The sequence below is a fragment of the Mus musculus genome, chromosome 17 (genome assembly GCF_000001635.26).
Source record: "Mus musculus strain C57BL/6J chromosome 17, GRCm38.p6 C57BL/6J".
Classification (NCBI taxonomy): domain Eukaryota; kingdom Metazoa; phylum Chordata; class Mammalia; order Rodentia; family Muridae; genus Mus; species Mus musculus.
In genome coordinates this window covers 87,789,313-87,814,112 of record NC_000083.6, presented here as the reverse complement: position 1 = coordinate 87,814,112, position 24,800 = coordinate 87,789,313, and the positions used below count along the sequence as shown (strand labels likewise).

The 24,800-nt window shown below is 45.5% G+C and overlaps 1 protein-coding gene and 1 long non-coding RNA gene across 2 annotated transcripts in view; one reads left to right on the top strand and one right to left on the bottom strand.

Annotated features, from left to right (window-relative positions):
* Positions 1 to 2,462: 2,462 nt before the first annotated feature.
* Gm41649 lies at positions 2,463 to 12,726 on the bottom strand. The gene is made up of 2 exons (XR_877096.1): positions 11,777 to 12,726; positions 2,463 to 2,993 (listed from the first exon to the last, which is right to left on the bottom strand). It is a non-coding gene; the product is annotated as a predicted gene, 41649 (long non-coding RNA).
* A 3,392-nt stretch (positions 12,727 to 16,118) lies between these two features.
* Positions 16,119 to 24,800, top strand: part of Kcnk12 (potassium channel, subfamily K, member 12) — a 52,174-nt gene continuing 43,492 nt past the window's right edge. The window contains exon 1 of the mRNA NM_199251.1: positions 16,119 to 17,049. Coding sequence (NP_954859.1) covers positions 16,659 to 17,049 — 391 coding nt within the window. The 5' untranslated portion in view covers positions 16,119 to 16,658. The remainder of the gene's footprint in view (positions 17,050 to 24,800) is intronic.

The window sequence follows — 24,800 nt, the reverse complement described above, 5'->3', positions numbered from 1 at the left end:
TGCGCCATGCCTGCCTGGATACTGCCATGCTCCCACCTTGATGATAATGGACTGAACCTCTGAACCTGTAAGCCAGCCCCAATTAAATGTTGTTTTTATAAGATTTGCCTTGGTCACGGTGTCTGTTCACAGCAGTAAAACCCTAACTAAGACACCTATCTAAGATAGGGAGGGAGGAACCAAGATCAGCCATAGCCTTCAAAAACCCACCCAGTGACTTGCTTCCTCCAGCTAGCCCTCTAAAGTTTCTAGAACTTCTTAAAAAGAGTACTAGCAGCTAGGAACCAAGTGTTTGACGCGTGAGTAATCCTATGGGGACATCTCATATTCAAGAATAACAATGATGAACGACAGATGGTAGAGAGATGACAGAGCGAGCCAGAAGAGACAAAAGAATAATTAAAATGATGGAGAGCAGTCATTCTCTCTGAACAATGACATAGAATCTGAAGGAATCTGTATTTTCCTATTTTTGCTTTTCTGAGCTTTTCAATTACTTAAAGTTAGCAATTTTTAAAGGTATTAATATAATTTTTTTATATAAAAAATAGGGTTTCACTCTGTGGTTCTTGATGGCCTGAAATTTACTATGGAGCTTAAACCTCCCTCAAACTCTTCCTGCTTCAGCCTCCCAAGTTCTGTGATTAGAGGTTTGAGTGACTGTTAAAATGTGACTATATTAGCTGCTTCTGCTTCTGCTTCTGCTTCTGCTTCTGCTTCTGCTTCTGCTTCTTCTTCTTCTTCTTCTTCTTCTTCTTCTTCTTCTTCTTCTTCTTCTTCTTCTTCTCCTTCTCCTTCTCCTTCTCCTTCTCCTTCTCCTTCTTCTCCTTCTTCTCCTTCTTCTCCTTCTTCTCCTTCTTCTCCTTCTTCTCCTTCTTCTCCTTCTTCTCCTTCTTCTCCTTCTTCTCCTTCTTCTCCTTCTTCTCCTTCTTCTCCTTCTTCTCCTTCTTCTCCTTCTTCTCCTTCTTCTCCTTCTTCTCCTTCTTCTCCTTCTTCTCCTTCTTCTCCTTCTTCTCCTTCTTCTCCTTCTTCTCCTTCTTCTCCTTCTTCTCCTTCTTCTTCTTCTTCTTCTTCTTCTTCTTCTTCTTCTTCTTCTTCTTCTTCTTCTTCTCTTCCTCTTCCTCTTCCTCCTCCCTTTCTTCCCCCTCCCCCTCCTCCTGTTTTCAACCCCGGGGATTAAACCCAGGGCCTTGCACAAGTCAGGCGAGTGTCAACAACTAAGCTATATGTCTAGCTTGCATAGTCTTTAAAAGTAATGTCAAATCCATTCGAGACAAAATCAATATAGCCTTGTGTCCTTACCTACAAAACAAAAACTGTTGATGAGGTTTTAAATAACAACATGTTGAAGCAAGCATTTAAAAATCATTTCTCAATGGATACTGTTACTCCTCTGGACTTGTTTAGATGGAGACCCATCAGCTTTCTGGATTGAAGATTGAGATAAACTGGTCCTCAGTGGCCTTTAAGGCTCTTTTCACCCTAGGATTCTCGTCAGCAGGGAGTGGTTGGTGGCTCCATTTATCCACAGATATCATGGTGACATGCATTCATCACACAGACATATTGGGAAACCAAAGCTGTCAGCACAGTTTTAGGACCAGAGCCCCTGACTCCATGCTGTGTTCTCATTCATCTGGCTTGCTCTCTGCAGGTGTAGCTGAAACCTCACTCTGTGGTAATGCATGCAGAGACACTGAAAATCTGACCTAAATTAGCTTCATCAAGCCCAAGTCCACCAATAGGAGGTTGTTGATTCTCACTCTAGAAGAGAAAGAGAACCTCTCTGGATCTCAGTGAGTCGCTACGTGAACTGACGTCATCATGAGATCGGCCAGCGAGGCTGTTACTGGGACTCATTATAAAAGTGATGCTGTCCCTCGAGCACATCTGTCTTCTGCTCATTGGTTTCCTCCTTTATATGCTGTGACATCGACCTGAAGAAACATTTGCCAAGTCACTGAAGGAAACAAACCCCTAGTTTCAAGACGATGTAGGGAAGACAGCGGCTGCCTGTAAACAACCAAGAAAGAAGCTCAAGCAACCTTTCATAGGATAGAAACAACCAACTTCCTTCAGCTTTTAAAAATAAGCTTTATTATTTAAAAAAAAAAATCCCTTTCAAATCAAACATCACACACCCAAATCAACCATACCCAAAGTCTGCAGAACTTAATGGATGCAAACGTAGTTACCATTGGCATCAGCAAGAGAACGAATGAAGCCCCTCATTAGGTTTTACACTTTCGGTATATCTGGTGCACATATCAAAAAAAAAAAAAAAATCCATGACAGAATTAGATCTAGGCAAACAACTAGCCTTATATCCTTTCCTAATGTGTGCCATTCCTGCCACACCAATTCTTCTAAACTTGTTCCACAAAATAGAAAATGAAGAAATCGATTCTATGCAGCCAGTATCATCTTGGTGCCAAAACCAAGTAACGACAAAAACCAAACCAAAACAACCACAAAGTAATTTATTTGGTGAACATAGATAGAAAAATTTTTAACAAAATACTTACAGACAAAACTCCAAAACACATTAAGGAAAGTATACATTATGACCCCATGGGCTTCATCCCAGGAAGTCAAGGTTGATTCAATATAAATCAATAAATATAACACACCATATAAACAAACTCAAGGACAAAGTGTAATTATTTCAATTGACATTGAAAAAAGGTTCTGACAAAGTTCACCACGACTTTAAATAATAAACTCAAAATAATAGTCTTTATGCAACAAAACAACACCCAACAATATATTAAATAGAGGCAAATGAAGAGCTTTTCCTCTAAAATTGGGACTGAGAAGTGTCCACCCTTCCCTTTCTTATTCAATATAATGCTCAAAATCTTAGCTACAGCAATTAGGCAAGAGAAAGACATGAAGGGAGGACAGGAAGGGATGAAGTCAAACTCACCCTGTTTCCAGACACCAGGATTCCTTATTTAAAAGACCCTGTTAAGTCTTCTAGAAAACTCTTGAACCTAATAAACACAGGTAGTTGTGGAAGAAAAAAAATCAATATTAAAGGGAAAAAAAACAGTAGCCTTCATTTATATTAATAGCTTACTCTCTGATAAAGAGATTAGAAACAATATTCCATTTTAAATAACTCCCCAAAATTGAGTACTTGGGAATATATCTAGCCAAAGAAGTGGAAGGACTTCACAATGAAAGATGTTAAAAAAGAAAACCACAGAGGATATTAAAAGATGACAAATATTCCCTGTTCCTGTATATGTAGAATCAGTATTGTGAAAATGTCTATACTGCCAAAATTAATATACAGAATTAATGAAATACTCACCAAATTCCCATGTCATATTTTACAGGTTTGAAGGGGAGGGGAGTATTTAAACAGAACCACAAATGGCTACAAATATTCAGAGTGATCCTAAGGAGGGAGAGCGAGGCAGGGATTACAGTACAGAGCTTGTATCATACAGTGGCGCTACAGCAGCACAGAGGCCCTAGGACCAGCATAAACATAGGAAGACTAACCTTACAGAAACTCAGAAGTTCAATGACAGGCTATGTCTGGTTAATGTTTGACAGAAGAAGCAAAAGCATACTTTGGAAAATGGTACATTTTTCTTTGTTCAACAAACTGTGCTGGCAAAGCTACAGTTCTTCTGCAGAATGATAAAATTAGATTATCTTTCACCTTTCACAAAAATCAAATCAAAATGGAGCAAAACCTTAATTTAAAATCTGAAACAAAACTTTTAGAATACAGGGAATACGTTATTTTATTTATTTATTTATTTATTTATTTATTTATTTATTTATTTATTTAGGGGCTTTGTTTTGTTATGTTTTGTTTTGTTTTTGAGACAGGGTTTCTCTGTGTAGCCCTGGCTGTCCTAGAACTCACTCTGTAGATCAGGCTGGACCTGAACTCAGTTCAGCCAGCCACTGCCTCCTAAATGCTGGGATTAAAGGCGTGCCCCACCACTGCCTGACTTAGAGAATGTCTTTTAAGATATTGAGGTAGTCAAGACCTTTACAGTTGAACCCCAGTTTCAACAGACGGATACATGAAAGCAAAGAGAGTCTATACAGCAAAGAATGCAGTCGGTGGTTTTAAAAGCAACCCACAGAACAGGAGAAGCCCTTACTAATTACACTTCAGAAAACAAGGGGCTGGTGTCCAGAACTCACAAAGAACTGCAAAGACTAAATATGAGGGGAATGAAGCTGCCAGTCAAAAACAAGGAAAAATGACTTGAATAGACAGAGCTAGTGGGTTTGGTCTAAGGCTGCTTGCATTATGTTAATTTGGGTCCCCAAATTTGCACAAGAATCCACGCGTCCACATTCAAGACACTGAGGGACTCTGCCCCCAGTTGGTTTTGATAGGTAAATAGAGTTGTAGGCAGCCAATGGTTAGGCAGGGCAGACAAAGGCAGGACTTTTGGGATTCCCAGGCTACAGAGAGGAAGGAGGAAGAAGGAGATCCATCTTGCCAGGAGAAGGTGGAGGACAGAAAACATCCCCACCATGTAGGAGCTGAGGAAGGTTGGGCCCCAAAAGTGATGCCCAACTGGGTCCAGAGCAGCAAAGGCAGAATATAGATTTTAGTAAGTAATAACTTGGGAATATCAGAGGGAGGTGGATTAGCCACAGGGAGGTGGATTGGCCACGTGCAGGTTAGGAAGTGGCCCAACCATTGAGCTATTTAAGGCATATAAAAACATAAAGACTGAGTAATGTGAGTGTCCTTCATTCAGGAACCCAGAACGTTGGGACTGGTCGTGAGGAATGTGCTGCTGCCACCAAGATCAATTTAAGTATTTAATTGGGCGCTGCTACAGACAGGAACACAACTGACCATTCCATAACTATTCTAAAAGTGTTTGATATCTCCAGCCACCAGGGAAATTCAAATTCAAATTGCTTTGAGAGCCTGCCTAGCTCCAGTCGGAAGGCTGGTGTCAGCAAATATGATAACAATGTCGGAGAGGATCTGGAGACAAAGGAATCTTACTCAGTGGTGCTTGTAGAACAAGTCAATATAGCCACTTCTTCGTAGGGTTCTCAAAAAATTGAGAAATTAAATTATCATATGACCCACCTATTTCATTCCTGGCCATATACTCATAGAACTCCATCCCCGGGAGAGGTATTTGTATATTCATGTTTATTGCTGCTTTATTCAATATAGTGGAGAATTGGATCAACCTTGTCCATCAAGACATGAATGGATAATGAAAACATACACATGTGCCTTCCGGTCGCAATCTGCACCCAGGAGCTAAGGCTGTTCCACAGACTTCTGTGCACAGGTCCCACCAGGAGAGAGCTGGTTTCCCAGGAGTATTCTCACTCTTGGGCCCTGAGGTGAGAGAGCCACTTTCTCTCCAATAACTATGCAATGCAGGGCTGGCCAGGAACGCACAGGGCACAGGAACAGTGGATCAGCTGGGACAAGATCCTTCTGGTCACCATCTGCACCCTGGAGCAAAGGCTGTTTCACAGCCTGCTATGCACTGGTCCTGCCAGAAGATAGCTGGTCTCCCAGGAGTACTGACACAGGCTTACAGGCCCACAGGACAGACAAACTCCAACCAGAGACAGCAAGACCAACCAACACCAGAGATAACCAGATGGTGAAAGGCAAGGGCAAGAACCTTACCAATAGAAATCAAGGCTACGTGATCATCAGAACCCAGTTCTCCCACGACAGCAAGTCCTGGATACCTCAACACACCAGAAAAGCAGATTTGGATTTAAAACCACATCTCATGATGCTGATTGAAGACTTTAAGAAGGACATAAATAACTCCCTTAAAGAAATACAGGAGAACACAGCTAAACTGGTAAAAGCCCTTAAAGAGGAAACACAAAAATCCCTTAAAGAATTACAGGAAAACACAACCAAACAGGTGAAGGAATTGAACAAAACCATCCAGGATCTAAAAATGGAAGTAGAAACAATAAAGAAATCACAAAGAGAGACAACTCTGGAGATAGAAAACCTAGGAAAGAAATCAGAAGTCATAGATGCAAGCATCACCATCAGAATACAAGAGATAGAAGAGAGAATCTCAGGTGAAGAAGACACCACAGAAAACATTGACACAACAGTGAAAGAAACTGCAAAATGCAATGAGGTCCTAACCCAAAACATCCAGGAAATCCAGGACACAATGAGAAGACCAAATCTAAGGAGAATGGCTATAGAAGAGAGTGAAGATTCCCAACTTAAAGGGCCAATAAATATCTTCAACAAAATTATAGAAGAAAACTTTCCCAACCTAAAGAAAGAGATGCCCATGAACATACAAGAAGCCTACAGAACTCTAAATAGATTGGGCCAGAAAAGAAATTCCTCCCATCACACAATAATCAGAACAACAAATGCATAAAGCAAAGAAAGAATATTAAAAGCAGTAAGGGAAAAAGGTTAAGTAACATATAAAGGCAGGCCTATTAGAATTACACCAGACTTCTTGTCAGAGACTATGAAAGCCAGAAGATCCTGGGTAGATGTCATACAGACCCTAAGAGAGCACAAATGCCAGCCCAGGCTACTATACCTAGCAAAACTCTCAATTACCACAGATGGAGAAACCAAAGTATTCCATGACAAAACCAAATTTACACAATATCTTTCCATTAATCCAGTCCTTCAAAAGATGATAAAGGGAAAAACTCCAACACAAGGAGGGAAACTACACCCTAGAAAAAGCAAGAAAATAATCTTCTTTTAACAAACTAAAAAGAAGATAGCCACATGAACAGAATCCCAACTCTAACAACAACAACAAAAAAGAAACAACAATCACTATTCCTTAATATCTCTTAATATCAATGGACTCAATTGCTCAATAAAAGACATAGACTAACAGACTGGATATGTAAATAGGACCCAACATTTTGCTGCATACAGGAAACCCACCTCAGTGACATAGACAGACACTACCTCAGAGTAAAAGGCTGGAAAATAATTTTCCAAGAAAACGGTCCCAAGAAACAAGCTGGACTAGCCATTCTAATATTGAATAAGATCGACTTCCCACCTAAAGTTATCAAAAAAGATAAGGAGGGACATTTCATACTCACCAAAGGTAAAATTTATGAAGATGAACTCTCAATTCTGAACATCAATGCTCCTAAAGCAAGGGTATCCACATTCACTAAAGAAACTTTACTAAAGCTCAAAGCACACAAAGCAACATACACGATAATAGTGGGAGACTTCATCACCCCACTCTCATCAATAGACAGATCATGGAAACAGAAACTAAACAGAGACACGGTGAAACTAACAGAAGTTATCAACCAAATGGATTTAACAGATATCTATAGAATATTTTATCCTAAAATGAAAGATTATACCTTCTTTTCAGCACCTCACAGTACCTTCTCCAAAATTCACCAGATAATTGGTTACAAAACAGGCCTCAACAGAGAAAAGAAGATTGAGATAATCCTGTGCATCTTATCAGATCATCAGGGTCTAAGGCTTGTCGTAAATAACAACAAAAACAATAGAAAGCCCACACACATGTGGAAGCTGAACAACACTCTACTCAATGATAACTTGGTCTAGGAAGAAATGAAGAAAAAATTAAAGACGTTTTAGAATTTAATGAAAATGAAAACACAACATACCCAAACTTCTGGGACACAATAAAAGCAGTGCTGAGAGGAAAACTCATCGCTCTGAATGCCTCCAAAAAGAAACTGGAGAGAGCACACACTAGCAGCTTGACATCACATCTGAAAGCTCTAGAACAAAAAGAAGCAAATACACCCAAGAGGAGTGGCTGAAATCAACCAAGTAGAAACAAACAAACAAACAAACAAAAAACTATACAAAGAATCAACCCAAAGTAGGAGCTGGTTCTTTGAGTTAAATCAACAAGATAGATAAACCCTTACCCAGACTAACCAGAGGGCACAGAGACAGTACCCAAATCAACAAGATCAGAAATGAAAAGGGAGACATAACAACAGAAACTGAGGGGAAAAAAATCATCAGATCCTACTACAAAAGCCTATACTCAGCAAAACTGGAAAATCTGGATAAAATGGACAATTTCTTAGACAGATATCAGGTACCAAAGTTAAATGAAGATCAGATAAACCAGCTAAACTGTCCCATAACCCCCAAAGAAATAGAAGCAGTCATTAAAAGGCTCCCAATCAAAAAAAGCTCAAGTCCGGATGGGCTTAGTGTAGAATTCTATCAGACCTTCAAAAAAGACTTAATACCAATACTGTTCAAACTATTCCACAAAATAGAAACAGAAGAAACACTATTCAATTCGTTCTATGCAGCCACAATTGCTCTGATACTTAAACCACACAAAAACCCAACAAAGAAAGAGAACTTCAGATCAGTCTCCCTTATGTATACTCATGCAAAAATACTCAATAAAATTATCATAAACCAAATCCCAGAAGACATCAAAATGATCATCCATCATGGTCAAGTAGGCTTTATCCCAGGGATGCAGGGATGGTTCAATATACAGAAATCCATCAACATAATCCACCATATAAACAAACTCAAATTTAAAAAACACATGATCATTTCATTAGATGCTGAGAAATCATTTGACAAAATCCAACACCCTTTCAATATAAAAGTCTTAAAAAGATCAGGAATTCAAGGCCCATACCTAAACATAGTAAAAGCAATATACAGCAAACTAGTAGCCAACATCAAACTAAATGGAGAGAAACTTGAAACAATCGCACTAAAATCAGGGACTAGACAAGGATGCCCACTCTCTCCCTACCTATTCAATATAGTCCTTGAAGTCCTAGCCAGAGAAATTAGACAACAAAAGGAGGTCAAAAGGACACAAATTAGAAAGGAAGAAGTCAAAATATCACTATTTGCAGATGATATGATAGTGTATTTAAGTGACCCCAAAAATTCTACCAGAGAACTCCTAAACTTTATAAACAATTTCAGCAAAGTGGCTGGATATAAAATTAACTCAAACTAATCAGTTTCAACTCAAACGAAAGAAATTCAGGAAACAACCCCTTTCACAATAGTCACAAATAACATAAAATACCTTGGTGTGACTCTAACCAAGTAAGTGAAAGATCTTAATGATGAGAACTTCAAGTCTCTGAAGAAAGAAATGGAAGACGATCTCAGAAGATGGAAAGATCTCCCAGGCTCATGGATTGGAAGGATTAATATAGTAAAAAATGGCCATCTTGCCAAAAGCAATCTACAGATTTAATGCAATTCCTACCAAAATTCCAACTCAATTCTTCATAGAGTTAGAAAGAGCAATTTGCTAATTCATGTGGAATAATAAAAAAGCCAGGATAGCGAAAACTCTTCTCAACAATAAAAGAACTTCTGGTGAAATCACCATCCCTGACCTCAAGCTGTACTACAGAGCAATAGTGGTTAAAAAAACAAAAACAAAACCAAAACCCAAAATCAAAAAAAAAAAAAAACCCAACAACAAAACAAAACAAAACAACAAAACTGCATGGTATTGGTACAGTGACAGGCAGGTAGATCAATGGAATAGAATTGAAGATCCAGAAAAGAACCCTGTGGTCACTTGATCCTTGACAAAGGAGTTAAAACCATCCAGTGGAAAAAAGACAGCATTTTCAACAAATGGTGCTGGTTTAACTGATGGTTAGCATGTAGAAGAATGCAAATCGATCCATTTTTATCTCCCTGTACAAAGTGCAAGTCCAAGTGGATCAAGGACCTCCACATAAAACCAGATACACTGAAATTAGTAGAAAAGAAAGTGAGGGAAGAGCCTTGAGGACATGGGCACAGGGAAAATTTCCTGAACAGAACAGCAATAGCTTATGCTCTAAGATCAAGAATTGACAAATGGTACCTCATAAAATTGCAAAGCTTCTGTAAGGCAAAGGACACTGTCAATAGGACAAAATGGCAACCAACAGTTGGGAAAACATCTTTACCAACCCTAAATCCAATAGAGGGCTAATATCCAATATATACAAAGAACTCAAGAAGTTAGACTCCAGAGAACCAAATAACTCTATTAAAAATGGGGTACAGAGCTAAACAAAGAATTCTCAACTGAGGAATTCCAAATGGCCGAGAAGCACCTAAAGAAATGTTCATCATCCTTAGTCATCAGGGAAATGCAAATCAAAACAACCCTGAGATTCCACCTCACACCAGTCAGAATGGCTATGATCAAAAACTCAGGTGACAGCAGATGCTGGCAAGGATGTGGAGAAAGATGAACACTCCTCCATTGCTGGTGGAATTGCAAGCTGGTACAACCACTCTGGAAATCAGTTTGGTGTTCCTTAGAAAATTGGACATAAGCAATACCACTCCTGGGCATATACCCAGAAGATGCTCCAACATGTAATAAGGACACATGCTCCACTATATCCATAGAAGCCTTATTTATAATAGCCAGAAGCTAGTAAGAACCTAGATGTCCCTCAACAGAGGAATGGATACAGAAAATGTGGTACATTTACACAATGGAGTACTACACAGCTATTAAAAACAATGAATTCATGAAATTCTTAGACAAATGGATGGATCTGGAGGGCATCATCCTGAGTGAGGTAACCCAATCACAAAAGAACCCACATGATATCTACTCACTGATAAGTAAGGTCCTTATACCCAAGATACAATTTGCAAAACACATGAAACTCAAGAAAATGAAGAGCAAAGTGTGGATACTGCAATCCTTCTTAGAAAGGGGAACAAAATTTCCATGGGAAGAGATACTAAGACAAAGTTCAGAGCAGAGACTGAAGGAAAGGCCTTCCAGAGACTGCCCCACTTGGGGATCCATCCCATATACAGTTACCAAACTCAGACACTATTGTGGATGCCAACAAGTGCTTGCCGACAAGAGCCTGATATAGCTGTCTCCTGAGTGTCTCTGCCAGTGCCTGACAAATACAGAGGTGGATACTCTCAGCCAACCATTGGACTGAGCACAGGGTCCCCCATGGAGGAGCTAGAGGAAGTACCCAAGGAGCTGAAGGGGTTTGCAGCCCCATAGGAGGAACAATATGAACCAACCAGTACCCACCCCCAGAGCTCCCACTAACCAAAGAGTACACATGGAGGGACCCACGGCTGGGCATGGTGCTGCACCTCTTTCATCCCAGCACTCAAGAGGCAGAGGCCGGTGGATATTTGTGAGTTCAAGGCCAGCCTGCTTTACATAGTGCTACCAGGCTAGCCACAGCTACACAGTGAGAGCCTGTCTCAAAAATAAAAAGTGACTTTTATACTAGCCACAGTGGTCCACACCTGTAAGGACAGTGCTCAGAAAATAGAAGCACAATTCTGAGCTCAAAGTCTGAGATGGATGACGGCACTGAGATGGATACAGTTAATAACTCATAAATAAGGTAGAAAATAGTGTCTGAGCAGTTCTAAGAAGATCAATGGGGGGTGGAGGGAGGCCCTTGGAATTCGGAAGTCGAACAAAACTTTACCAAGACAGATTAATTTTTAAAAGAAAGTATTTTCTAGAACAATTTTCTTTCTTCAAACTGAATTTTATAATCAACTCTTCTCCTCACCACAATTAAACTGTCTCAAATTTTCCACCTTTTTGTTGTTTTGTGAGAGAGTGCCTTGTAGCCCAAACTGACCACAAACTGTGTATATTGAACATCTGGTCCTCCTCCCTCTCCTCCCTAGTTCTGGGATTACAGACATGATCTACCAGGCTTTCAAGGTGCTGGGGATTGAGCCCAGGATGTACTCGCTAGGCATGCATGGACCAACTGAGCCACAGCAGCCCCCCCCCCCAGCACTTACTTTATTTTTTAATAAACTATCTTTCCTCGGTCATGGGTTGCACATCTTTAGTTCCAGCACTCAGGAGGCAGAGACAGGTAGGTCTTTGTGAGTCCCAAGTCATTTAAGAACGAGAGAATGGAAGGAAGGAAGGAAGGAAGGAAGGAAGGAAGGAAGGAAGGAAGGAAGGAAGGAAGGAAGGAGAGAAATTGTTTTCCTCTGGGCAGGTATTTGTTTATGACATATTCTCACTATGCGTATGTGGCCAACCTGGTCTGAAACTTGTCGAATAATTCGGGCGTGTCTTAAACACACAATCCTCCTGCTTCCCCTTCCTCGGCGCTGTGATTACACCAGGCCTAGGGCGCCATGCCTGGTTCTATTTCTATTTTTTAGGTAAAATCAATTATGCTTGTGCTTCTTAAGCAGCTTTGTTGAGCTACAGGTCATAGCATACAATTCCAGGACTTACAATACACAACTGGACAGCGCCTGTCAGCCTCCTGAGAGGCTGCCCTCATAGGAAACTCACATTCATCCGTTGTCATGCATTCCCACTCAGCCTTGACCCCTCTTGGGGCTGGGCTGCCTCCCTCTTGGTGGATTTACTCCTTATGGACATTTCATAAAGCTGTAATTCACACCGTGTGCTCTTTTGTGGTATTTTTTCCTTACAAATAGAGTTCTTTTAAGATTATTATATGCTATTGCCCAAGTCAGGACTCTGCTTCACTTACAGCTGAGCATTTCATTGCACAGGCATATTATGCTTTATTTTCTCACATGTCAGCTGACTTGTTACTGCCGTGACGGTCAGTGTTTCTGTATGTAACAGACAGGCAATTCTGTGTGGACTAGCTGTCTTCCTGTATGTTGGTCGAGATCCCAGGTAAGGTTGAATCTGAGTTTACCTAAATTTCCTGGCTAGCACTATAACATTGTGTTTTCCCTTTATAAAGAGAGAAAGGGCCAGGCGGTGGTGGCGCGCACATCTTTAATCCCAGCGCTCAGGAGGCAGAGGCAGGCGGATTTCTGAGTTCGAGCCCAGCCTGGTCTACAGAGTGAGTTCCAGGACAGCCAGGGCTATACAGAGAAACCCTGTCTCGAAAAACCAAGAGAGAGAGAGAGAGAGAGAGAGAGAGAGAGAGAGAGAGAGAGAGGGAGGGAGGGAGGGAGGGAGGGAGGGAGGGAGGGAGGGAGGAAGGAAGGAAGGAAGGAAGGAAGGAAGGAAGGAAGGAAGGAAGGAGAGAGGATGGGAGAGAGGCTGTCTGCTCATTTGTCTGGTCTGAAGTTCCTGAGTACATGCTGCAGACATAAGAAAATTGGGGTTAAAATGCTGGCATCAAAGTAATTGCTTCAACATTTCCTACAAAGAAAAGGCTTTGCGGGAAAAGGAAAACTTGGGTTGGCAGGGTGGCTCAGTGGGTAAGGAAGGGTACTCAGGACCAAACCTGAAGACCTGAGTTCACTCCTCATAGCCCACATGGTAGAAGGAGAAAACCAACTCCCATAGTTGTCTTCTGACATATCTCTCTCTCTCTCTCTCTCTCTCTCTCTCTCTCTCTCTCTCTCTCTCTCTCTCACACACACACACACACACACACACACACACTAGGGTGCACTCACACATGGGTGTGCACACACACACAATCAAATCAAAATTTTAAAAGAAAACCTAGATTGACTCTATATTTGAAGATCTGAAGAAGAGGGGCCTACAGCATAAGCAGAGCCTGTGACTGGGTGGGAGCAGGGTGTTTAAAGAGTTAGAGGTGGCAGGCAGAGCTGGATGACATCCACAGACACCCCAACTCTGAGAATTGAATAATTAAAGGTGTTGAACCCCAAACTCAAAGACTTAAACACCAATTTTGTATAGCGTTGGGAAGCCTTTGGAAAGTGAGGGTTAGAGGTCACATGACAAGACTGTGGGCAGAATGGCAGCAATGGCTGGCCGTTGGAATGGACCTATGTGAAGAAATTTTGCCAAGGCAAGTCCTCTCCTTAGGAGGCTGTTGCTGCAATTCTGGGCTGAGGTAAAGGCACTGATGATCGCCAGCTGGCACAGTCAGTGGTTAAGTGGGCAAAAACCACATCCATCCTGGGGCTGGTTCTCTAAAGGACCCACATCTAGGAGCAGGGGTTCATCACTTCTATTACATACATAGATTTGTCATTTGGTGCTGAAAGTGAAGCCAAGGGTTTGCTGCTAATCAAGCCACAATCACAAGTCAGAGGAGAGGGTGGGCCCTCTGCCAGCTGGCTGAGAGCTGGACCCAGAGGCACAGGACATGGCAGTCAAGCGCCCCATCCCTACTCTGGGAGTCTGGGCAAAACCCCGAGAGGCCTGGCAGTGCCTTTCAGGGCCATCTCCTGAAACCATACTCTCAAGGCTTCCTTCAGAGCTGACCACCCAAGTGGAGCCTAGTCCCAGAGGTCCATGGCTAGACCATCCTCATTGTCTGCAGGTAGCTGAGGGGAGTCAAAGGCTGGGGACAGGAACAGTTGACCATAACAGCGCGTTGCAATGATGATAGTTGGCAATTGGATAAAGCTCCCACCGTGTGCTACACAGTGCATCAGAGCACTCAGGGCTCTCTCAGTGGACAAGCTGTTTTCTTCCTTAAACCACAAGTAAACCACTTGCCATCCAAGCCTGGAGGCCATGGTGGAACGGGTTTCTTTCCATCTGCGCATACCAAGAGGAGCACAGTCCCCTCCACCCATATTCCGGAGCAGTGTCTCTAAGATGCAAACATCGGTTATTCCTGCCTAGTCATTCATTATCTGCATCCCGAGTCGGGTGCTGCTCAGCATGCATGCTACAGCTTCCAGTGCCAGCCTGTGCCTCCATACATGGGTGGGAGAATCGCAGGTTCACAGCTGTGAAGTGTTCTGTGAGTGGTCCATAGTGAGTCCACCACACTACAAGCACCTCTCTGAATAAATCTTAGCTTGGCATTTTCCTGCAGTAGAAGCTAGCCAGCTTGGCCTTGGCCTGGGGAGGGGACCCAGGTGAGGCAGCTCTGGATTTTTCCAGCGTGGTCTCAGTCACCTGGATTGTCTAAGAAACCACTCTCCGCCCCCACTCCACCCCACCCCGTTATCTATATCACTAGCAGGATCTTCCCTGAGGCCAATGAAAAAGGGAAGGGGACCAAAAAAATAAAAAAGGAGGGGAGAGCTAGCGGGATATGGTGGGATTATCTGTTTATACCTAGGGTGTTCCTTACTACACAACTTTATGACCCCAGCCAAACTGGTTTCTGCCAGGCAGAGAAGGACCAGCGGCTGCGGGCATCATCCGCTATCTTTCCTCTCCGAGGTAGGGTGGAGGACACTTTCCTAGGGTGTTCCAAAGCACACCACTGTTCCTCCTAGCGAGCTTCTACCCTCCTGGCCCTCCACCGCACCCGGGGTGTATCCAGGCTCTCGTCCCTAGGACTGGTGAGCTGGGATAGCATAGAAGCCACAGCAGCACCCGGCCTGTGATCCTCCTGCTCTGGTGGCCCAGAGTTCCCCACCTGCGCGTGACTCCTCCTCCTGTCTCTATTCCGCAGCGTCCGCACCCTGGCGACACGCTGTTTTGGCGACCGCACCTGCGTCGGGGTAGGGTAGGGGACACTCTGGGGATAGAAGGAAATGCAAGGAGGGTCTTGGGAACACCCCGGTGCCGGGTGAGCAACCTCGCCTACGGTGGAGGGGGGGGGGGTGCACTGTCTGGAGCCTCCCACCCGCAGGCTGCGGCACCGATGCGCTGTCCGCGGTGCTGACGCCGGCCGGTCGCTCGGTCGGGAGGGGGAGCAGACGCCCTGGTTCCCGCCGCGCCCGGAGCTCATAGAGGCTGCCTGTCCTCGGTTCCCAAACCGTATCTTTTCACCCAGATGACTCCGCCGGAGTCCTGGAGCTGCGGTTGGACCCAGGAACAAAAGCGTGAGCAAAGGGAACTTAAATTTCAGGCTAGAGCCCGAGAATCGAAAGTCGGGTTCGGCTCCCGAGGGCCCCCAGTCCCTGAGACCTCAAAGCACCAAGTTGAACAAAGTTTCCCAGTGGCTTGAGAAAGGAAGACATTTCGGAGCCCAAGCGCGGGGAAAGAAGGACGAGGTTTTTTAGCGAGCTGGCATCCAGAACGGCAGTGGGACACCTGCTCTGGTGGGACGCACTGTTGCGGCCAGAACGACCTGGAGGCTTCGCAGCAGCCCAACTCTCCACCCATTCCTCCCTTCCTCACTCATCCCTCCCCAACACTCCGCCCCGGGCTCGGATGACTCCGCCTCTCCGTGTCGGGTAGCTCTTCAGCGGTAGCAGGGAAAGGAAGGGAGCGCTTCCCCGGAGGACAAGGCTGGGCTCTGAGGCTCGGAAGCCGACGCCGCCAGCTCAATTATAGGGGAGGAACAGGACTGCTCGCACAGCCTGCGCCTAGGCGAAACCGATCCCCAGCAGCCTCATGGAACGCTCCAGAGGACTCCCTCTGTGCCCTGCCACCGTGCTCCGATCCTAGGCGTCCGGACTCTACGGTTCACCCTGCTCGCAGCCCGCGGCCTGTCCAGAGTGGAGTATGCGGCCCGGAGCCCCATGGACTCTAGCCACCGGGGGCGCTGGCCTAGCTTCGGAGGCAGGAGCCCGAGGGCAGCAAGTGAGGAGCCGCGAGAGGCTGTAAGGCGTCGGGGCGCGGAGAGTAGCGCTCCAGCCCCGGTGTCCGCTGGGCCGGACGACCGGTGCGCGGCCTGAACGCCCGGCAGGAGGCGGATCGCCCTGCCGTCCCGGTTCCGGGAAGACTGCAGGGGGGCTCCGCTGCGGCCCCTGACCTCTGGCCACCATCCTCACGCTCCTGCTCCTACGGCGGGGATGTCACGGCCTCGGCTCCGAGCGCCGCCCCAGCCCCGGGGCTGAGCTGCGGACCATGTCCTCCCGCAGCCCCCGGCCCCCGCCCCGCCGCTGCCGCCGCCGCCTGCCGCGCCCCTCCTGCTGCTGCTGCTGTTGCCGCCGCTCGCACCTCAACGAGGACACCGGCCGCTTCGTGCTGCTGGCGGCGCTCATCGGCCTCTACCTGGTGGCGGGTGCCACCGTGTTCTCTGCGCTCGAAAGCCCGGGCGAGGCGGAGGCGCGGGCGCGCTGGGGCGCCACGCTGCGCAACTTCAGCGCTGCGCACGGCGTGGCGGAGCCCGAGCTGCGCGCCTTCCTCCGGCACTACGAGGCCGCGCTGGCCGCCGGGGTCCGCGCCGACGCGCTGCGCCCGCGCTGGGACTTCCCTGGAGCCTTCTACTTCGTGGGCACCGTGGTGTCGACCATAGGTGAGCGGCGCACCCCGCGCGTCTTTCCTCTGCGCGCCTGTCACTCGCTGCCCTTTCCACGGATCGGGGACCGGGCTGGCGTCCGCGGGATCCTCCTTTCCGTATTGATTTTCCTACTTTTGTCTCACTCTCTGTCCTCTCTCGTCCTCCTACTTTTCTTTCCTGCATTCGGAGCGAGGGGTTTGCCCGAATGGACCATCTCTAGCTCTTTCCAATCGGCTAACACTCATTGACTGTGTGTCAATCAAGAGCCAAACACTTTGAAGGCTCCTTGTTCAGCCTCTGCGCCTTAGTATTGTCCTCTGTAAGAGCGTATGTGAGAATGTATGTCAAGGGCTGCTATTTCCTACCCAACCCAGCCCTTACTATCCTCAGGAATGATTATAAAAGCCATTTCTGCATCCATTCTCAGCGTTTTAATTTCCTCCTCTTCTGTTGACACTCCCCCACCCCCTCAAAGTAAAATCCGTTATTCAAAAGCCAGTCCTTCCGCTTAACTGTTTTACACCATTCCCCCTTGGTTTCCCCCTTCACACACCCCTAACTTCTCCAAATTCTTGACCTCTTGTCTTTGTTTCCCCTTTTCCAACCAGTAGTGGTGCCAAACAACAGCCAGGGGATAGTCGCCTTTACATTATACTTTGATATAAACAGCTTACATTTTCGTAACCTCCGGGGAAAATGTGCAGACTCTTCACACACACACACACACACACACACACACACACACACACACACCTACCTCTGCTTTTTTTTTTTTCAGCTAGATTGAAGTCTCCTCCAGCCACCACTCTGTCCGCCCACTTCCTTTCCCCCGAGTTTGGCATCATGTAAAACAGCCACTTCCCCCATCTATTTAGGTGTACAGAATGCAGAGGAAACAGATTTTGATAAGACTTGCTTGTGCCTCACCTACTCCTTTTCGGAGTCTCAGGGTTGGAGAAGCGCCTGCTGGTCACACAAGTCGTCCCAAGAGATCCTCTTCTACTGATGCAATTTAGGAGAAAGGGGGCTGTACTTTCTGGGCTGTGAGCTGAGAAACTTTGTGAACACATTTCCTTGTGCCAGTTCAGAGCATGAGGCACGGACTACCCACCACCTGCCTGCTGCTGCCTGGTAGCTGGACAGAGGTAGCAGCTTTGTTCAGGATATGCACAGAGGGAGCTCTCTCTCTCTCTCTCTCTCTCTCTCTCTCTCTCTCTCTCTCATCTGTGAAAGTGCTTCCTTGTTGACCACCATTTTTCTTCCGTGTCATGCTTGATCTGATTATTTTAAATAGAAAAGGCAAATATGGACTGAGTCCGAAGTCTATACAAACTAGATTTTTTTTAAAAAAAAAATACCCTTTAAAAATATATCATGTTGTTATGGTGATTGAAGATATAAAATGACCCCTTCTCAAAAAATCCCCTTTTGAGAGCTGCATCGAGTTGCTATAGCAACTAGAGGTGGCTTTTTAAAGTGCTTTAAAAGTACTAAGGATGCTTAATCTTAGAGGATGACATCATGTGTTTATAGTTCATTGTTAGCATGCACTCTTCTGGTAAACACTCCCTGCTACCCTTCTACCTACAGGGATACCTGTGAACAGGCTACATCACAGTATCTTTCTCCCAGTGACAATCTCTTGCTTCCCAATGGAACGGCAAGATAAGCAGAAGCTGTTGCCAGTGTGAAGCCCCAACCCCACCCCAAGACCCTACTCTTGTGGCCTGTACTCATGTTGTGGTTCTCATGGGCTTTGCTGTCCCTTCAGAAGCTGTGATTCCGAACCCAGGCTTCACTCTTGTCTTCACGGACAAAATCAAGTCAGCTTGTTTGAAGATTGCTCCATGCCTCAGTCTTTATTGTCAGGACTGGCTGTTCTCTAGTCAAGTGGAAAGGAATCGTGTTCTCTCTTGATTTGTGGTTTTAGGTGTAGGAGGCAGTGTGAACAGGCTATACCAAAGCTCGTGGCTGTGGTACGAATGACCTAGCATGTTGCTTCCAAACTCTGCAGGGCAACATTAGTATCAGCCTGTGGATACTGAGCTGGCCCTCTGCGGGATACCAAACCGGCCATATGAGTAGTCTCTGCCAGCTGCCTGCCTGGTGCAACACTGGGGGGTAGAGGTTTAAACTGATCCTCTTAGGTCAGTCAAGTGAGTTCTGCTGAGTTGCCAACCACATGGCTGTCCTTGCCACCTTCTCTGTGGAAAGAGTATTTGGATAAGATTTCAGTGAAGGGCAGTAGTGGCCCACACCTTTAATCCCAGCACTTGGGAGGCAGAGGCAGGCGGATTTCTGAGTTCGAGGCCAGCCTGTTCTAGAGTGAGTTCCAGGACAAGACAAGAGAAACCCTGTCTTGAAAAAAACAACAACAACAAAACCACCACCACCAACAACAACAAAAAGGTTTCGGTGAAGACCTACAGTGTCCATTTCTTTACTCCCTATATTTTCATTTCCCTTTAAATGCCCAGCTGTTATCATTACTGATGCATTGATGAATGCAAACATGCAGGGAAGCACAGCCCAGCCAGGGATCTTTCTTCTGCCACCTCAGCCTCTGAGGAGAAAAGCTATTATGTTCTGGGCTTTCCTTGATCCGTGACCATCACAGAGTCTGTGTGGGTCATGCAGCAAGGTAGAGTTCAGGGATCTACTTTTGTATCCTGCCGAGTGAAACAGAGTATTTCTCTTGTTGTTGTTTATCTGGATTCTAGTTTTAGTGTAGACAACCCTTCATTCCATAACTACCAAGTATTGTGTATATCAGGCCCGCCCAGTGCTATATTTTGAGAAAAAAAAATCCATCTTTGTTCTACTTGCCAGGGGGTTTAAGCATATTCTGATACAGGCAGCTGAGACGCAACATATTTAGCCATCGTCACTAAAGATGACCAGAACACAGAGACCATTGGTCAAGTCTGTGCGGTGTACTGTTAGGAGAGTTATACAAGGTCGTACGGTTGGTTCATAGAACACTAATTTTATACACATAGCAGTGGGGAATATTCTTATGTGAAACTGAATTATTAATCATGTACATCTATCTACCTGTGTGTTTCTGTCTCTGTCCTGTCTTCCCTCCTCTCTCCCTTTGTGTGTGGTGTTTGTGTGTGTGTGTGTGTGTGTGTGTGTGCGTCTGTATAAATCTGACACTAAGGCAGGGACTCGTTTGCTGGTCAGGCCAGTAACTGAGAAAGTACAGAAAAAACTTGAAGGATTGCACAGATGTTACAGGCAGACGAGGCAGAAGCAGCTACAGGCCTTAAATGGCTGGAAAGGCAAAAGCCAACACAAACTCAGAAAGTCAGAGACAGGAGACAAGTGATACCGAGAAGGAAAATCCTGGTGAAGTCCGAAAGCTCATGCTGTCAAGAGCAGGAATTCAGGGGAGGTAACAAGAAGGACAGAGTTGCCTTTCAACAGTAGGCAGCATAAAGGAAGGTTCAATCTGGCCTTCAGTCTGGCCATGTGTACTCAAGGTCAGATGGAACACCGTAGTGAGAGGGAATGTTTGCCCTTGAAAGGGGCCCCATCTCCTGAGCTGGGTGCTTTGCAACTGTGTAAACACACACACGTGTGCGTGCTGCACAGATCTTGTGGGGAAACGTGCCTACAATTGCTCAGCAGTAGCTGAGGCTGTACAAAAACTCTGAGTAGCTCAAGCAAGATGTTTAAAAAGTCCACCTTATACTCTAAATTATCCATCTTGATTGCTCACACAGATCTGAAGTCATGGGTAATTACTACTTCTCGCATTTACCCTCTGTGACATGCTCCCTAGGGGGTTGGAATTGAGCGTATTTTAATGTGAACATGTTTGTATCTGCATTCCACCATTTAACAAATACCCAAAGCAACAGAACTCATGGCAGATGCAAGCATGGCCTTTGGCGCACTGTTATCTGTGTCTTCTGGGATCAGATGTGCTGGCAATGAGGACAGCAGCGCTTGCTCCGCGAGTTGCTGAGTTGCTGACTGTGTTCTTAACAGCAGCACTCTGGCTTGGAGAAACTCGGAGCGGTCCAAAGGATATTAATCCATCACTTCACGTCTTAAAGGATGCTTTATTGGGTTTCTTTGAAAAGATTAAAAGGAAGCTCTCCCTTAGGGCTTTAATTATGCATCTGCTGTCAGATTTACACATACAGAAGAACATATTTAAAAGTCTTTCTCAAATGGCAGCTTGATCGAAACAGAAATATTTTTGCTTCCTTCTCTTGGGCTTCCTGGCAGAGCTTTTCAGCTGTAAAGCTAACATCATGCCGGCAGAGACGATATGGTGTGGGTATGGGAGATGTCGAGTTTGGCACTGCATAATTTAGCTTGCTGCTTTCAGAATTGGGCACACTTAATTATTGGGCCATGAGATTAGTAGCAAGTCCTAACTCCACAACCCTCCTCCCCCTACTTAAGCAAAAAACATGAGTTTTTAAAAAAATTTTTTTTTTTTTTTTTTGCTGCAGAGGAAACTAAGACATTAGAAGACCAAAATGTCACTACCATAATTCATTTGGGTAATTCATAATTTCTTCTAACATGTATGTAAAGTAGCTGGAGGTGGCTTTGACACCAGGAGTGACATATATGTCGCAGAGGGGGTGTGTGGGGGAGAGTGCCTTCTCTCACTTCTTTCTTTCATTAGCTGGTTTTTGTTGGAAAGTGGTGCTGTGACAGAATTGAAGGATGTTGGAGAAAGCACACACTGGATTTGAAGCTGTTGCTAGCACAAGGAAGTGCAGTCCTATTCTCTGCCACCCCCCCACGTCCCCATTTCACACCCCATTGATGACCCAGGCCACAATAAACAGTGATTATTTAAGTGAGACAAGTGAGCCAGAGACCAGATAACACTGCCCCAACACTGGCTCTTCCCATGTCGGATTGTAGCATCAATGTCAAGTCCATGTCTCCTCATGGCCTCACACGTGGCTTTGAATAGGTGCATACTGTTTTCTATGGTTGATGTTTTCTTACTGCAGGCTAGCTGGGTGGTTCCCAGTCTGGGCTATTTTGAGTAATGCCACAATGAGCATCGTTATGCATATGGCCAGCTCCTTCTGTATAGAGCCTCTCCTCAGGGAGAGTCTCCAACAGTGAAATCGCTGAGTCAGCGGTGCTGCTGTTGTCACAGCTTCTGGCCAGCCACCTCAGAGGGAGGAATTGTTGGCTCTTTCCCAAGGTGAGCTCCTGCTTCTACAAAGCCTTTCGGCCATCCGCTAATTGCCCCCATGGATGCTGGCCACCTATATACTGGGTTTCTCCAGAATCCTGCTGAACTAGGCATCTTCAGCCTCCATTGCTGCTTCCTGTGGGAAGCACGGGATGAGAGAAGGAGAAGCAGATGGAGACAGCTGTTGCAGGTTGTCAAAGACTGAGACAAGAGGAACATCTGGTCCTCATCTTCCCTGTCTCTTAGGGAAGGGACTGTCAGCTGCTGGGGAGAACTCTTCTGCCTGGAGCTGAGGACTCTTCCGAGGGGCCCTAGTCTTGTGTGGCTCAGAGTTGCATCAGATGGAGCAAAGGTGCACCCTTGAAGTTCTATAGCTGGAAGTACCATGAAGATAGTCTAGAATGTTCCCTCAGCATTTAGAAGAACATTCTGTTAAGACAAACCAGTCAGCAACCCATTATAGAAGAACAAACTGTGGCAGAGCTGTGCTGACTGGAGATCCCCAACCATTAGACCACCCCTCAGACGCCATCAGCTATCCGCCCCCACTCCTTCCCTTAAGACACAGTCCTGCAATGTAATGTGGCCTCAGCTGGCTTAGAACTCATTTCCCAAGTGTGAGAATTTCAGGCATAAAATACCACACTTGGCCCTTGATGTCTTTGAGGAGCCCTAGAGCCCTGCCAAGACTGGTCAAGAAAGGACTAAATTAAATGTATTCCTCATCTCACGAAAGGCCCGGCAGGGTCCATACGTTGACGAACGTTCCATAGCAAGCCCAAAAGAGCACTGGAAACTCAAGCTTTGAAAAGACTCATCACATTGCTGAAGGTAGATTCATTTCCCACTCATAAAGGGAAAGGATGGGGATGCAGTGGGGGACTTATGGGGGGGGGCAGTGTTCTTACCACTCTTGTACACACTGCTCAAAGCATGAAGTCAAAGATTGAAGTAGGCTAAGCTTCTTCCAAGCTGGTACCTAGGCTTCTAGAGGAATGAGTATTAACGCTACGTGAGGAGGAAGAAGGGAAAGAGATTGTGAAACTTCCTGATCTGCAGGCAGTGGCCGCAGACTTTAGTGTGTGCTTGGCGTCAAATCCCCCACATTCCTGGCTACAGTAGGCCTATCCTTGCTTTGTAGGCTTATCATATTAGGAGAAGCTAGGAGACAGCCGAAGGCTATTGGTCTGTTCCTGGGGTTGTCCCAGCCCTAAGTCTTCTCTGAGTGCCTAGGCCTTCCCCATACCTCTGTCCAGTACCACTGACCCCAGGTTCTGGAATCAGTAGGAGGGCTATCAACCAACACAACCAAAATGTGTCTGGAGGCCCAGGAGTGCACCCTGGGAGGCTTAAGCATCAGACCTTCACAGTAGCCAATCCCACTGGAGCTGAGGTAGAAGGCCCTGAAGCTACAGCATCTCACACTCTACAGGACTGAGAGAAGCTGATGGCAGTGCAGAGAGGTGCGGGGAGAGGCAAAAAGGAGACTAAAGGTTCTTGGTCCTCACCCAGGCTGGCACATGGCTGCTTAGGGTTCTGGCCCTAGGAAGTTCCTAACTGCTGCCATTTCATAGCCAATTACCAATTCCAGTCCTTAGAAGCAACTAGACCTCCTCTCATGGCAAGTGGATGTACTGAAAGAGGCGTTGGACCCTGTCTTGGCTGTCACTTCCTTGGGCTTGGATAAGCTACACACACTCCTGGCTCATCCATCAACAGGTCGCTAATGACATGAGTCTGGGCTTCCTGAAGGAGGGCTCTATTTGGTTCCCCTGCATCTCAGAGGACCCATTCTGAGGTGACTGGGGTGGAAAACTTAATGCCTTAATGTTTCAAGTTTTACACTCTCTTGTCTTCAGGATGGCTGTGGTAGACTAGAAAGACAAGGTCCCCATGTCTCTCACACTGTACAGTCTGAAGGAATCGGCTAGTGACTTCTTACCCTGCAGCCTCTACTTGTAGTCTAAGTGGGATCTCAGGGCCTGCATTTCACACAACCTCTTTGCTATGTCTAGACTTCTGGGCTACACTTTGGAGCCAAGGATCAGGGAAGGAGCACAGTTGGGGGGCGGTGGCTGTGCAGCTTTGGGCAGGAACCATCCCAGCACTGGGGAACTGGAGACTCTGGGGTGGACTCTGGGGGCTTGCTGGCCAGATAGTCAAGTCTAGCCTTCTTGTCAAGTTCCAGGTCTGCCAAAGATTATCTTAAGGAGAGGGAAAAAGAGATTGGGGCTATAGAGATGATAGAAGTCAGGAGCACTTGTTGCTCTTGCAGAAGACATGGGTTTGGTTCCCAGCACCCACACGACAGCTTACAACCATCTGTAACTTCGGTTCCAGAGGATTTGATGCCCTCTAGCTTCTTCAGGTATGGCACATAAGCAGTACACAGATATATGTACAGACAAAACACTCACATCCACAACAATAAAAGTAAACAAACACATCTTTTCTTTTTTTCTCTCTTTTCTTTTCTTTCTTTTTTTTTCTTTTTCTTTTTCTTTCTTTCTTTTTTTTTTTTTTTTGAAATATATGTTGATGGCCTCGGGCCTCCATGTGTATGTACTGTTGCTATTGCTATGATAAAACA